General features: G+C 44.5%; 1 protein-coding gene across 2 annotated transcripts; it reads right to left on the bottom strand.

Annotated features, from left to right (window-relative positions):
• Positions 1 to 832: 832 nt before the first annotated feature.
• On the bottom strand, positions 833 to 14,422 carry POMT1 (protein O-mannosyltransferase 1). 2 transcript variants are annotated; one of them, XM_084494031.1, is made up of 21 exons: positions 14,302 to 14,422; positions 13,770 to 13,894; positions 12,969 to 13,112; positions 12,575 to 12,681; positions 11,920 to 11,970; positions 11,425 to 11,571; positions 10,408 to 10,519; positions 9,745 to 9,810; positions 9,087 to 9,180; positions 8,466 to 8,621; positions 7,736 to 7,866; positions 7,392 to 7,487; positions 5,934 to 6,026; positions 4,774 to 4,870; positions 4,590 to 4,682; positions 3,971 to 4,091; positions 3,514 to 3,611; positions 2,886 to 2,999; positions 2,246 to 2,372; positions 1,428 to 1,605; positions 833 to 1,196 (listed from the first exon to the last, which is right to left on the bottom strand). In XM_084494031.1, the coding sequence occupies exons 3-21, from the start codon at positions 13,088 to 13,090 to the stop codon at positions 1,022 to 1,024; spliced, it is 2,178 nt and encodes a 725-aa protein (XP_084350157.1). In that variant the 5' UTR covers positions 13,091 to 13,112; positions 13,770 to 13,894; positions 14,302 to 14,422; the 3' UTR covers positions 833 to 1,021. The 2 variants fall into 2 exon arrangements, with proteins under 2 accessions (XP_084350157.1, XP_084350158.1); XM_084494032.1 differs by having other exon boundaries at positions 13,770 to 13,890; positions 14,302 to 14,377.
• Between the last annotated feature and the right edge of the window lie 203 nt (positions 14,423 to 14,625).

Below are 14,625 nucleotides of genomic sequence, written 5' to 3'. Positions count from 1 at the left end.
TGCTGCAAGTTAGGGCGTGGGCTGAGTTACCTGCACCGTTTCACCCTGAACACATGTACACGTTAGAGCAGGTTTCCTGCATGATTAGTTTACCTTGCTCAGAGTTCTCCCTGTGAGATCTGAGGTGTAACCCTGTAGCTCAGAATTAATACCCTGCTGCTAATAGCAGGCCATAGGCATTAATAAAAGGGTTGCAAGGCCTCTGGATGTATTTGGCTTTGTCCGACTTTGTGGCTTGCCCTGGAACCTTGTTTTAGCTTGTTTAGCTTTAACAGCAATTTTCTAATGCCCAATTTATCTTACTTTTGCTTAACAGTATAAAAATTATGGTTATGCCACATGATTATACATAGAGAAAATTAACACGTCCTCTGCAAAATGACCTATTTATAATCTTACCTTAGTTCTTAGAGTAGAGAAATGTATCATCATGCAGCTGAGAGCAAAGGCACTGAAAGTGGGGGCACAGAATACGCTGTAGAGGAATACAGGCATGGTATGGTGCTGAAGAATGTAGCAGCTATTACTGATGATTAAAAACGTGAACTTTGGAGCTGGCAAAAACACGGGAGTAACAAAGAGAATAGGAAAGTACCGAATATGATGAGGAGTGGCTGTTTGTAGGGACTTCTGTTGCAACAATGAATTGCAGACCAAAGTGTATAGGTGGTGGGAAACACACAAAACGGCCCCAAGTGCAACACAGCAAGAAACCATCACCATACTCCCAGAAAAGAGGAAAACCCCTTACAATGTACTTTGCCCAGCAAAGGATCTGGGATACTGATAACTTGCTGTTGACTGAAATCCACACCCTTCAGACACAGAGGGATGGGGGAAAGGGGGAGCTACTCTTACTATCTGTAAGAGTATTCTTTAATAAAAGATTTTTTTCCCAATTAGATGCAGATTACTAGCAATTATTTGATCATCCTTTAAAAAAAACCTGCAATACTAACAGCAAATTCTTGGCTTTGCATAAAAGGTGTGTTTCCTTTTGCCTGTAACAAGACTGTGAGTGTTACTGTTTTCGGATAAGGATGTTCCAGCTGTCCTTCCAGCGCAAGTCCTTGAGTCCAGCAACAGACAGCGAGGGCTCCCCGTAGGTCACAGGGCTGAATGTGCTGTAGACGAGGTACACTGAGGAGAACCAGGCTACGATCAGTGCTCTGAACATGGTCTTGGGAAGCAGAGATCTGGGACGAGAGAAGGAAAGAGCAGTCAAGTTACACCAATGCTAGCTGAATGCTCCGTCCAAAAGGAAGATGTAAATATGGCTTATCTTTTCTAAAGGAAAATGAAAGGGGAAAAAAAAAAAACACACACACACAAAAACTCAAAAACTCACTGCTTTCCTGCAGCAGCTTGCCAAGGTGCCAACCTTGGAGAAAAGACATGTCACTTGTCTATCTGTACAAATAAAATACCTGCAGAGATAATCGCTGAGATGCTGTAATACAATGGGAATCAGGAGAATCTGGAACGTGAGGGCAGGCAAGTAGTGGTACAGGAAAAGTGTCTTCTCCATCAGGAAGAAGGGCAGGTAATTCACAGCCCAGCCTCCAACACAGATCTCCCCAGCTGATACCCACAGCTGCCATGCATCTGTGGGAGACAGGAGAACATCTCAGACTTGGATCATATCAAAGCACAGACTCTGGAAATTAAAGTTTCTAAAAGGCCATCCACTTACAGTGTGTTTTCTTTTGCCTTGTTTTTTTTTAATAGTTTGTGGTAGTATGACCTTTAACTTTACCACACTTAAACTGAAGGGAATGGTTACAATTCTTTCTCCGTGCCCTTATGACATACCCATCAAGACAGAGTACTGCCAACATGAAGCAGAATCACAGCATGTCAACAGAATATACCGCCAGAAAGGTCAGCATAAAACTGCCTGGCCACATGGAGGAGATGGAACTTCAGTTGGAAATACCGTATCTAAAATAAATCCCTCCCCATACAGCAAATATTTATTTCTATTATTTTTATATCTGGCACAAAAGATCTCAGTAGAAAGTAAATCTGATGCCTGGAGCTCTTTTACGTCCAGGGAATGACTCAAATGCTATGCTGGCTTTAGGGGGAAAAAGGGGATGCTTTATACTTTTGTGTGTCCCAAATAAAAATGTCAGAGTTAAAGGGCAGGAAAAGGTAATTGCCAAGCACATAGTTGAAAAAAAAAATGTGGTTTTGGGTCTGTTAAAGTTTAATAGATCAAAAGCCACCCCCAGTGGAGTCAGACCTTCAGGAATGTCATAAATTTTTCTCCTTCGTCGTACCAAGTACCACAGGGACAGACACACATAGATCACAGCAGCAACGTTAGCTGAAGCCCAGGTGAGAACGTTCCCAAGGAGATGGATCTGGGCCTGTTGGATAGAAGATGGTCTAAGCCAGAAGAAGGAATATGCTGCAGTTCTTTTAGGTAAGTTCAGATATTACCTACACATACTTGCTAAATTAAACTTCAGCTTGTGCCTGGCTAGTAGTCTGATCTTTCCTGGAATGAAGCAAGCAGATAAACTTTGCTGCTTTAAGACTCTTTTGTGAAGTACAGCAGTTAAAATATACTACTGGAGATGAAATCATCTTCTAAATGGAATTAGTAATGAAAACTATTAAAGTGCAGTTTTCCTTTTTTAAAAAAGTGCAAGATGACATGGTTTAATTAAAATAAATCACGGTCATAGTTGTATCACAAGACAAACAAACAAAAAACACGTTCCCACCCCTCAGAAAAAGAATGTTTGCTTTGAAACGTTAAAAATTCTTGGCACAGTATCACCTCCTTGGCTGGAACTGCAACCCTGCTCGCACTCATACATGAACTGAAGTCTGCTTCCTTCACCAGGTTCACATTTTCTCCCACATCTTGTACTTACACCAGAGGTCGGGTGTAGCCAGTAGGCAATATTTGTATCCATTGTGATCCAGTCAAGAGCAGAGGAGCTGTACTTGTGCTCCGTGTCTTCATTTTTCAGTGTGAGTATCTTCCACTAGCAAAAAGTAAACAGAAGGCTTTTGGAATTAGAACGATGACCTAGACAGCAGGCATAGATGAACAACTTCAGATTTAAGATGGTAAGTTCCTAACCTGAGATTGGAGAATTATTTTTCATATTTCTTACTGGATATTTATCCATAAAACTGTTTTATTTGTTCTTATATAATGAACTTTTCTTAGTGAATTTCTGAAATGTTAGTAAGGGGCGTTGAGACTACTGACCTTACACAACACAATGCTGCAGTTCAGCTGCAGAGAACTTAGCATGCCCAACTGCTCCTCCTCCCCTTTTTTTTTTTTTTTTTTTTTTTACACAATTCTAACAGTAATGACAGTTGTGCTGTCATCTAATGCCCAAGTGCATTCATAATTTATTTATTTTTTTCTGGTGAGGAAGCCAAACTACTCTATCAGCAAGGCAGAACCAAGGAATTCTCAGGTTCAGAGTCTGCAGAAATGCTTTGGTTACTACAGCAGAAGAAAGGATGAAGGGAATAGAAGTTCACCTGTAATTCTGTGAACTTTGCCATGAAGCTGAGGTTTTTACTTATGTCCATCTGTGTGGGAGAGTGGAGTTCCACTTCCCTCTCTTTTTGCTCTTGGCCTGGAAGAAAACACTATGTCTCAGAAATAACATAACAGCTAGAAACCGAGAAAGGGGAACACCCATGTGATATACCCTTAGCTCCTCACACTCCAGGATTTCAGCACTACATTTGGGGGAGCTCTCTGAAGAGACTTGTAAGGATTCTGACATCGGGGTATAATCAAAGCCCACTGAAGGGCTGTCTAGACCCACTACTGTGTCTGAGTGTGGACATCCCCATGTCAGTGATCCTGGGAACATCCCCGCTCTGTCTCCAAGGTAATTCCACCAGACTGAGTCCTTCCGCCAACGCCCCACTGCAGGAAGCCCTAGCCTTAGTCACAGAAATTAGCTCAGAGAACAAGGCTGAGACGTACTTTTCCCATATCTGTGCTCTTCCACGTTCCACACCATGCTCTGGTGGTAGCCTTTGGACAGCTTCTCTCCAACCACCTCTAGCTGCCGGTATCCCCACTCAGGTAAAGATGCTCCACTGAGCTGAAAGTGAAAGATGATTTTAAACTTACAGTCCTGCCAATCTGAACCTCAGGCTGGAAGTTCCTAGGCCCTGACTGAGCAGCTGATCACAGCTAGGAAATATGTGAAGAGTCACCATGCAATACCGTTTGAACAAATGCTACAGCCATAAAGTCAGTGATTCTGGCAAGCTTTGAGAAGAGATTCTTCACTGTTCCATCTGCTGTCACGTACTACACGGACTCAGCCTCAATTTCTGAGGCAATATTTAAGGCTCAGTTGTATACAATGGTCACAGCCTTCTCAGAAGCAGGACAGCTCTGCATGCTGTGAAAGAATGAAGCCATGAGTACACTCACCTGAAACACATTCTGCCCTTTTACCATACTGAGCAAGTTTATTGTTTTCTTTATTTGTTTTATGTGGTTTAGGCATTTTGGAGGAGTGAGATCAGTAGTTTATGAGATTAGGAATTGCATGGAGGAAAAGCTGTAGGCAAATAAATATAAATCCACTCACCTTTAGCACTGCAGAGGTGTTCACATGAACAAACCTCACTTCTGACAGAATTGTCTTCCACACATCTGTGTCAGACTCCCGATTTACAATTTCCTACGACAGTGAGATGACTTCTGATTAGTATTTTGTCTCAGCTGTTTCTGTTGGAAAACGATGAGCTCCTCCCTTCCCTTTGACTACTCACCACTCTCCAGAGGTTCTGTGCTGGCATGGAGACGTTATAATCAATATAGCAGGAAACTTCTTGGGAGTGGGGGCTAAGAGGGGCAGCAACATCATGCCTGTAAGACAAGAAAAATCAGCATTCACAGATCCTCCAGTACTATTTTCCAAATCTGTTAAAAATAAATTAACCCATAAAGGTAGTGGATTGGCTTAGAGCAGATTCAGTAGTAAAGCAAATAACCCAAGTGAGCCATTCATACAGACTGCACTGTTTATGCAGAAGGAGAACACTCCCTGCTGCTGAGAGCTGCCAGCAGCAGGCACAGAGGAAGCCAATGCAGACAACTGCCATCCTGGGCTGAAGAACAAGCACCGATTGTGACAAACAGAGATGCTGTTCACTTGGGTTTCCAAAAATGAACAGACTAGGTTTGGAAGGGGCATAGCAAAAGCTCAAGCTCAGGATGCCCCCCTTCCTGGTGTGCATGATATTCAAGTACAGGCTGACTCCCTCTGGGCAGCAGTCAGGGCACCATTTCATGCTGCAGCCTCTGCAAAACAGCCAAGAATCTGTGCCAATGAGCCACTGCACAATGAATTCCTACACATACACATCCTCCTGACTTTCAGAGTGCACCCTATGTGCAGGTGTATGCCACCAAAGTCAGTGGAGACATTACATGACTTTGCGTTAACAGTCACCCAAAATACTGCCTGAGTATTTTGGAGAGGAGGCAGTGAAGGAGGAGGGATGATGGCTCCCCCAGGGCACTCTGTATTTAGAAATCTGAGAATTATCACAAATTGTCAACGAGACTGAATCCACCATTAGCCCTTCTAAAGGCCACCAGTACAGAAGACCAGAAACAGCAAGCAGGCGCTGAACAGGGTGTGTTCAGTGACACACACAATTGACTTGACAATCCAGTTGTCAAATTAACTGCAGAAAAATAAATAAAGCACAGGGCATCGTTTCCCTGGGGCCCAAGGATTGCCTGTCTAGCTAACCGAGGACCTTCCTAGCCCCACCATTTTCAGAATCCATAAATAACAAGGGTGTGTGCAGCATATCTGAATGCAAGTGTCACTGTACTTCACCCCTGAGCAGTTATTCTGAGACACAATAAAGCAGAATAAGCCACAGGTTTTGGAAGAGCAAAGGATAAGGGAAGGACTCACGTGTTGAGGTACCGAGTCGTGATGCCGTGGACCAGCTGCACGATGTGTCCGTGCCGGACAGGACGGGGTGGGTTACTCACCACCAGCTGCTGCCTGGTGGAGTGACACACAAGAGGAAGTGGTCATGTTCTTCTAAATAATGCAACCTTGTCATGAACAAACCGTTAGGTCAAGATGCTGCAGATAGGGACTGACATTCAGGCAGCAAGATGGGAAATCCAGACAATTTGTAGATTATACCAGAATGGAAAGAAAGCTCATCGTGGCAAAGGCAAGTTAAGGGCAGAATGACACAGGGGATCAGTGCTGGGATACCAACACCCCAGCCATTCTGTCAGTGGTCTGAATCTAGGTCAGTCAGGAGCAACTTCAGATTATTCCCACCCAACAGCTGTTTGGTGGCCTCAGTGAGGTCTGACAGGTGTTCTTACTACAACTGACGGCACTTTTGGCAGGATCACAAGACAGATCAATGATTACCATTTCCACCACGGAGACCAAGCTCTCATCTTGCTTCTGGACAGGGCTAGTGCATGTTTTGTCAAGGGGGAACACTGCAGTTCACCTAACTGCTGCCTACACCTTGTTGTTCTATAGAAGAACTTCGCATCCTCCAAGGTTCATGGGAGTCCAGAGTTTGAAGCTAAGAAGATACTGGGTTTCTGTGGATCTCACAAGGAGTCTTGGAGAGTCCCCACATGAAAGGTTTGCACTATGGACAAACTTCCCCAGTGTGGGTATGATTTATAATGGCACACAGGCCTTTTGGTGGGACTGTTTATACAGTTTCTCACAAGAAACCTACAAAAGCAACTTTTTCATCAGTATAAAATGATATCACACAAGGGCTTTTACTGGCAGAACTGCAAGAACAAAGAGTCCTGCTCCTCGCTGACAGTTACAATGCCAAAACACTTTAGCACAAACCAAGCCCTCTCAGGCACAGACACCCACTTGGAATCTCTCCTGATGTGGCAGACTCTACAGCTTATCTCACACTTTCACTACAAAGAAATACTGAATCTGCAAAAGTGATTTCTCTTGTCTTCTGAGACCCATTCAAGTTTGATGAAATTCATCAAAACACTCTACTGCCATGGCTCCCACACTTCAAAAAGCCGAACTTCACTTTCATGCAAAGCACCTAAAGAGTTCCATCAGCCTCATGACTCTTTAAAGTTCCCCTTGTGATCAGCACAGCCCATGTTCTGGCAGATGCAGTTCAGACAGAATTTCTGAGTCCTCAATAATGCTTCTAATTCATTGAGAACTTCTAATTCATTGAGGCACCCTTACCAACTCTGCAGCTGAAATTACTTGTTCATGATCACAAATGGCCTGTAAATCCATACACAGAGTATAATAATGTCCAGTCCAACCTGTGCCCTATTTAGGTTTTGGAAGTGCACTGAAGCTATGCTTACAGCAGCTTGGCATTTAAATATTTTGCATACTCACATTCCAGGATCTTTGACAATCCACCAGTTGTTCACATCCTTGAAGGGATAGCAAGTCACCTGCTGTTGATGGGAACTGCCTCGGCCATTCTCATACCTTTACAGGAGATTTTAAAAAAAAACACACGTGTGTAACAGTACGTTTCTGTGCTCAACAGTCACTGCAACACAAACCAGCACCAGATCACTGGTTCCACTCCTACACAGCACAGAGAATCTGTGCATTTCCAGTGTTCTCTGAAGTTTTAAGGAAGCCATTTGCAGGACCCAAACTGAGATACCTGCACTGTCAGATGACGAACCATACTTTCACCCTAACAGTACAGAACCAACCACATTTCTCACCTGATGGGATAAGTATTCGTGTGAGAATGGAGCCAACACTGCATGGGCTTGCCAAACACATTCCGGAGAGTGATCTGAGAGCCATAGGCCACCTCTAAGGGCTGACCCTGAGTGATTCGAGCCAGCCCACCCTGAGAAGCATAATGAAAGGGTAAGTTGAAAGAAGCAGAAACAACCCAGAGGCTGTATAAATTCTATTAAGAGTCACTTTTTACTTTAACATAGTTGTATCTTAGTATAATGCCTTCTCATCTGGTGTTATCTAGGAAAATCAATTCTTGAAGCACCATACTCACCAGAAAGCAAACACATCAAAGCCTGTAACCCCTACAGGGTCTTTGGAAATATCCCTAAAGCCATACTATTTTAAGAGACAGACTAAACACTCTTCTACTCAAAATCATACAATCTTCCTTTAGTTTATAAAGTCATCACTTAAGAGTTCAGCACTGTATCTACTTCTGTGGAGTTTCCTGTAGGAAAGGACAAATCTACAGCAGAAGACTGGACATATTGCTCTTGGTTCACTGGGAAAAGCTTTCATCTGCTATTAGGATTTCAGTCCTCATTGCTTCAACTTAAAGCAAGTACTAGACCAGCAGTAAAATGACATAAAAGGAATAAATGTGCAGGATTACAGGAACAAGAATGCAGACCTTTCTTCTAAATGTGAACACAAGACAGATCTCATGTCCCCTAAAAATTAATTTCACGACCACGGTTCATTTACCTCTAAGCTGGCTTGGAAAGCACTTGTCATAATCTGGTCATGAGGCCCAGAGCGATACAGCAAAGTCAAGTGAACATAGAAGAAGGACAGGTACATTGCCATGGGGATGATGATGAGGGCCAGTCCCCTAGCTAGAAAATGGCACAGTAAAGAAACCTAAAAAGAACACAGAGAACTCACTAGTTTCATGCTCCACATATTAAAAATCCTAAAAATCCCAGTGCATTTAGCTTGTTTTGTTTGCCTTTTTTTAAGTTTCCCTAACCACCCTCCTTCAGCTGTAACTCTGAGGACAGCTGGATAACTTCAGCTGAGGATTTGAACTGGAGCCAGCAGGAGGTCTGTGAAACACTACAGGTTTTGAGTGAAAAATCACCAAGAGGTGGATAAAAGCAGAAAAGCCAGTCATATATACATGTTTTTCTTAAACTTAACTCCATCTTCCCCAGCAACTGAGCTGGAGAACTGTTTTATGGCATGAGGGTTTGCAGGCCATGACAAAGAACGTTAGCGCAAAAAACAGCTACAGAGAGCATCGTTATCTGAGGGCTTGCAGGGCATCCAGCTGGCTCCTGTTCTGAAAAGTTACACACAATATAATTTGCATGTTGCACCACCTACGTTTGACAAGTTCTGGTTTCCTAACATTTGCCAGAAGTGGAGTCCTGCGATGGCCAAGAGCAGCATATAGGTAAACAGGCCCATATATTTCACTCTGAAATGAGAGCACATAGAAACTGAACAGGGTTAAAAACTACACAGATTTACTATTATTACTTAACGCATGATGTAAACATTCAAACTTTCTCTTGGAACGGATGCATTTAAGTCCAAAGGCTTAGATTCAAGATAAGTGTGGTACTACAACATAAATAAGCTTCAAGGCTTTAACACCAGATGATGTCATTTATTTGCTCATTGCATTAAATAACTGCAGTGACAGAGAAACCTCTTGATAACAAGGTGGCAGATCACAAAGCACAGAGTCTATAAATTCTGACTTACTGAAGCTTCAGGTAACAATGAGGGAGAGGTGAAATGCTGATGCTAACTTGAAACATAAAGCTATCTCCAAGAAACATATTTTGCTCTTTCCTGAACTTCCTTATGCCCAGTATTGCTCACTGTGAATTGACATCCTCTCTATAGAAACAGTCTAACTCGTAAAAAGTCATAAAGAGGTCCACTCAGAAAAGCATCTTGAAAATCTGAAGCCCCACCAATACCTCAGATAGGAGGCAGGAAAGCAGGCAGGACAGACAGACATGCCATCACTTACCCAACTGCACAAGAACAAGCCACTCCAGTCAACAGAAGCCAAACCCACCAACTTGCAGAGAAGGAACTTAAATAAAAGAACAAAGAAAACAATGTTAAGGCAGCATCTGGGCACATTCTTAGGATCCTGAATTTAGGTAATTTGACTTGTAAAAAGCTCCTCTATTCCTTACTCTGAGGTATCTCATTCTGAACCTCCCAAGCCACAAACTCTCAGCCCTGCCCTACAGGATGTTTTCAAATGTACCTCTCTGTATTTTGAAAAGTAACACTGAACACTACCTGCCTTCTGATACTAGAAATAAAAGAAATGCATTAAGTCACTTGCTGGCCTCTGCTTACAGATTTTATTTCACTAAAGATTACTTTAGTTTAACCTCTGCAAGGATCAGAGAATGTGTGAAATCACAAGAAGAGACAAGGATCTCTAGATTCAGTGCCTGTAATTAGTAACAAAGGAGCATAAATAACCTATTATCCTCAGTGTTTCTGTGGGTAGAAGGAAACTTTACAATATAAGATCTGGGTGGGCAAAGGAGCGCTCCCAGGGGATTTTATTTTTTATAACAAAATGACAACCTTGCTACCAGTTAAAACTGTCACAGTCTGTAACAAGGAGTCACCACAGGATTACCCAGAATGATGGGAGGCAATCCAGCTTTACCTGTGCCTTTGCAAATTGTAGAACTTCAGGTAGGACAAAACCGCAAGTAGGATAAAAAAAATCAGTATGGATTCCAGGAGCATGAACCTTGACTGAGTGATCAAAGAGTTCTCTGTTGGAAAAGAGACAGACAAAAGTAGAGAAACTTATCTGTAGGCAAGCGCCAGGTCGGACAATAACATCATTATGCTTGGACCTGCCCCTTCAAGGACAGCCAATTTATATGCAATTCTACTGGCAATAACAGGGAGGTGTTGGGTTAAAAGAATAAAAACCTTCCAGCAGGAGCAAAGTACATGGCCAATAACTGTCTCCAAAGACAAAGTGATGGACAAGTAGCAGAGTCTGTCAAGAGGCAGATAAAGCTGCTGTGCTTGCCTACAAAGGCAAAGAAAATCAATGCTGGGAGATCCAGACACGTGCTTCTCATGGCAGCAAGAGTTGAGGCAGCGACCCAAGCAGGCATGATGACAAATCTTTAAGAAAAGGAGCTGCAAGGAACTGCTTTGTGCAGGATTCCCCAAACCAGAACCAGAGCAGCAGTTAGCTCTCCTAGTCTCTCCTAGTTCCTCCAGAGCACTAAAGGGCTGATGAAAGGCTCTTTCCCTTTCAGGCATCTTCCAGCAAAATCTCAGAAAAAAAAAAAAAAAACAACAACCAAGATACACAGATACCAGAACAGTGTCAAATGACGGTGCAAAGGCCACAAGCAGTTTGGAGACGAAGAAATTTGATGAGCTCCAAGTGTAAGTGAGGTCATCCTGCTGTTATAAACCAGTAAACCTCTAAGGATCAGAGTACAGGACTCCTTGGATGCAAGAAATGTGGGTTCTGCAAGGCTGTTAAGGCTGCACACTTTGCTCAATAATGAAGGGAACTAACAGTATCTTGTAGAAAGTCTCAACCCAGAATGGCAGCCACAGAGCTCTAAGGATGAGAGAGGCACAGCAGAGACTGACACAGGTCGGGACCATTCTCCCCCTGTACAAAGAACGGGGTTCCAGGGAATAAACTTACCTAAGAGAATCAGCAGAGCACCTCCAAGTGCGGCACAGTGGGAGAACTGCAGTTCTACCAAGATCTGGTATGCTAAAGGGATACAGAGAGCACCAGCCAGCGCCGGCAGGAGTCGCAAGGACCAAACGGGAACGTTCATGCTATATTCTGAAATCAGAGATAGCAGATTTGGAAGATATTAATTGCAGAGAAGCCTGATCAGTACAGAACTCCTTACGACTATAACTACATTAAACAAGTTGAATTTAATTTCTACTTTTAGTACATTATTGACAGGCTTGTACTGCTTAAACTATTTAAACTGATTTTAAAAGTGCGTGCTATAGAATCATAATGTCTTAAACTTCTGTTAGAGACCAGCATAACACTACTTTAAGAGGAACTGAAGGAATCACATAAATTATTATTTCCACTAATCAGGCAAAAGTAGTCTGCCAGCCACTGAAATACTGCTTTCTTCCCCAAAAGAATGAGACAGTGAAGATCAGTTCTTACCAGCTCCAATCCTGTTCCATAAGAAGTTTCCATCAAATCCTCCTAAGTAACCTGCAGCATAAGCAACAATTCAGAATTTCCAGTGTCCAAACAAGTATAAAAATGGGTGCTAAACTAGTTCTGGAACCATTTCTTAAACACTGGTCATGAAAGCCCCAAAAGAAGATCCAAAAGGATCCTCTTTTCTACTGTTTTGCCTGCAGCAGAGCTTGATGAAGAATAGCATGAGGAACATAAACAGGGAACAACAAATTCTCAATGACACAGTGATATATATATATTTAATCCCTCCTTCCCATACAGACACCCTTATGTTGTGCACATCTCAGCTACAGAAAGGACCTCAGGCCTGAAACTCTGCTTGTTTTCTACTCTTTCTGGTCACTAGCAATTCTCATCTTACTTTCCTCTTTATCCAAAGGACTGGATAGCAGTGAGGTAATGGATACATGGCTCCATCACTTCCCTAGTCCTCATGCAATAGCCCTGTGACAATACTAAGTAAGTGAAATCCTAATTCTCTCTGCTTCAGGATCTCTCAGCTGCCCTGTGCTTTTTCCCCAGTGAGAGGATCTGATAACTCATTTCTAACCAGCACTTCTCCCTTCCAGAGCAGCAGGCACTAGAGAGTTCTCAGTTTCAGAAGGCGCCCTACCTCCCAAAGCCAGCAGCATATGGCCAAAAGGTGGGCCGCTGTCATCGACGAAGAAGATTCTCTTCATGTAGAGGGAAACAAATTGGCCATAATAAACTTCATCAAAACTGGAACACAAGAGACAGAAACACATTAAGTCCAACTAGAAGTATCCTGCTGGCTACAGAGAGATTAGGGAAGAAAACACTGATCCACTGGCAGAAGGCTAAGAATATAAGGAAGCACCATAGCTTTGGCCCCCTTACCTTCCCCTCAGGGGTTTCTATTAGGGAGACATTATCACTTTACACACAGAGACTGACAGATCAGCTCTGCTCTGCCACTCCTGCATTCTTACTCACAAATAGTTAAAAAAGTTGCATTGGTCAAGTAGGAAGCAGACTGTTTTACTCACACCACAGCACGGGGATAGGAAAGCCCCCAGAGACGGCTTATTAACCCCATCACAGTCAGCACCACAAGGTTCACATTTATCTCCGCCGTAACCACAACTGGGTTCTTCAGAAATCCCAACATCCTGTCAAAGGTCTGTCCAAACCTTCAAGGACAAGCAGAGAAGCACAGCAGTCACCATTTGGCTCAAAACCTGGTTGACAATCAGCATGCACAACTCTGCTACTAGCAGCTCATGGCAACTGATCTTCTGAAGTTCTTTTTTTCACAATTATGTGTTTTCTGCTATATCTACAGTAGCAACTTTGAAAACAAAGTTACTAAATTACTGTCTGCCCACATACACCTAACTTTTCACTTGCCCTACTTCTACATTCATATAGTTTTCTGTCATCAACAGTAAGCTGGAAATTTTGCATATTCCTACATTGCTTCTGCAGAAACACAAGAGATTAACTCAAACCTATACTCTGCTGTTTGTGCTAGGCAAAACTTCATGCCCACTGATGTTACTGAAAGGCAAGCCACATGCTCAGACACCAGACTGCTTGGGTAACTTTAAAAAGAAAAAAAATGGTTACTTCTTTACAAATTGAATGTATTCGCTTGGTGGGTGGGGAGTAGAGCCCACAAACATCCTCTAGCTAAAAAAGCAGGCTACCTGCGAGGGTGCTGCAGGAGTGTAGCACAGCCTAGTGGGGGAGTGCTGCAGGGCGCAGGAGGGAACTGTTGTACGGGCAGAACTGCTGGAAGCGAGGAATACTGTCAGGAACTGTAAGGAAGCAGTGCTGCACGTCCTCACCTCACTGTCACTGCACGTTACTGGAATGAATCCTTCTGTATGGCTTTGGTGGGGGGGCCAACAAAGCAGGACGTGAGCACATCGCCACCACCAGATGCGGTGCCACTGTCCTGGTTCCTCGCTGCCTACAAAACACAAGCGCTGGTCAGCTCTGCATCGCCCTAGGGAGCGGTGAGAAGCCCCCTGCCAAGCTGGGCTCTCCCCCTGCCCGCCCCTGGCCAAGGGCAGGCGCTGGCACCCCAAAAACCCCCTGATGGGGACGCCCCCGCTCTGGGCCAGTTCCCCACTCCCCGCAGGAGCACAGCACCGTCCCCACCAGGCCCCTGCACCTCCCGCAGCCCTGTGAGGGGCGCTGCCCTGTGACTGAGGGGGCAGCGGGCCCCAGGCCTCGCCCTCCCTCTTGAGTGAACGGGACCCCTGACCCCACACGCAGCCCTTGAGCTCTATGGGGCCAACGGGACCCAGCCTCGAGCCGTGGGGAGCGGGGCCACTGCCCTCACCAGGCCTCGCCCCCAGCCCCCCCGAGCCTTACGGAGCTGTGGGGGCAGCAGGAGCCCGGCCCCCAGCCCCAAGGGGAGGTGGCGGCGGCACCGGGAGCCGGGCCCGAGAAGACGACGCCCCCCTCACCCGCCCCCTCCTCCGCACCTAAGGGGGCGGTGCCGCGCCGCCGGATGTGACGTCAGACGCAGCAGGAAGGCGGCCGGCCGCGTTGCCATGGCAACGCCTGCCCACGGGGAAGGGACCGCACTGTCATGGCGGCTCTTCGCTGGGTCCTGGCAGGGTACAAGCACGCCGGGACACGGCGCTGGGTCCTGGCAGGGCTACGTAGTTTTCTTCAAAAATCTTAAAAATAACC

The sequence above is a fragment of the Aythya ferina genome (genome assembly GCF_964211825.1).
Source record: "Aythya ferina genome assembly, chromosome: 20".
NCBI lineage: Eukaryota > Metazoa > Chordata > Aves > Anseriformes > Anatidae > Aythya > Aythya ferina.
Note: the sequence above shows the minus strand (reverse complement) of the source record. Positions and strands in the feature narration are given on the sequence as shown.

Excerpts from the sequence above, each read along its gene's own strand:
- POMT1 (XM_084494031.1), bottom strand. The coding sequence starts at position 13,090 with ATGTTGGGATTTCTGAAGAACCCAGTTGTGGTTACGGCGGAGATAAAT. Across the intron at positions 12,682-12,968 it reads TCCTATCCCCGTGCTGTGGT|TTTTGATGAAGTTTATTATG; the intron begins GTGAGTAAAACA and ends CTTGTGTTCCAG. Across the intron at positions 3,000-3,513 it reads CAAAGTTCACAGAATTACAG|TGGAAGATACTCACACTGAA; the intron begins GTGAACTTCTAT and ends ACTTTTTGCTAG.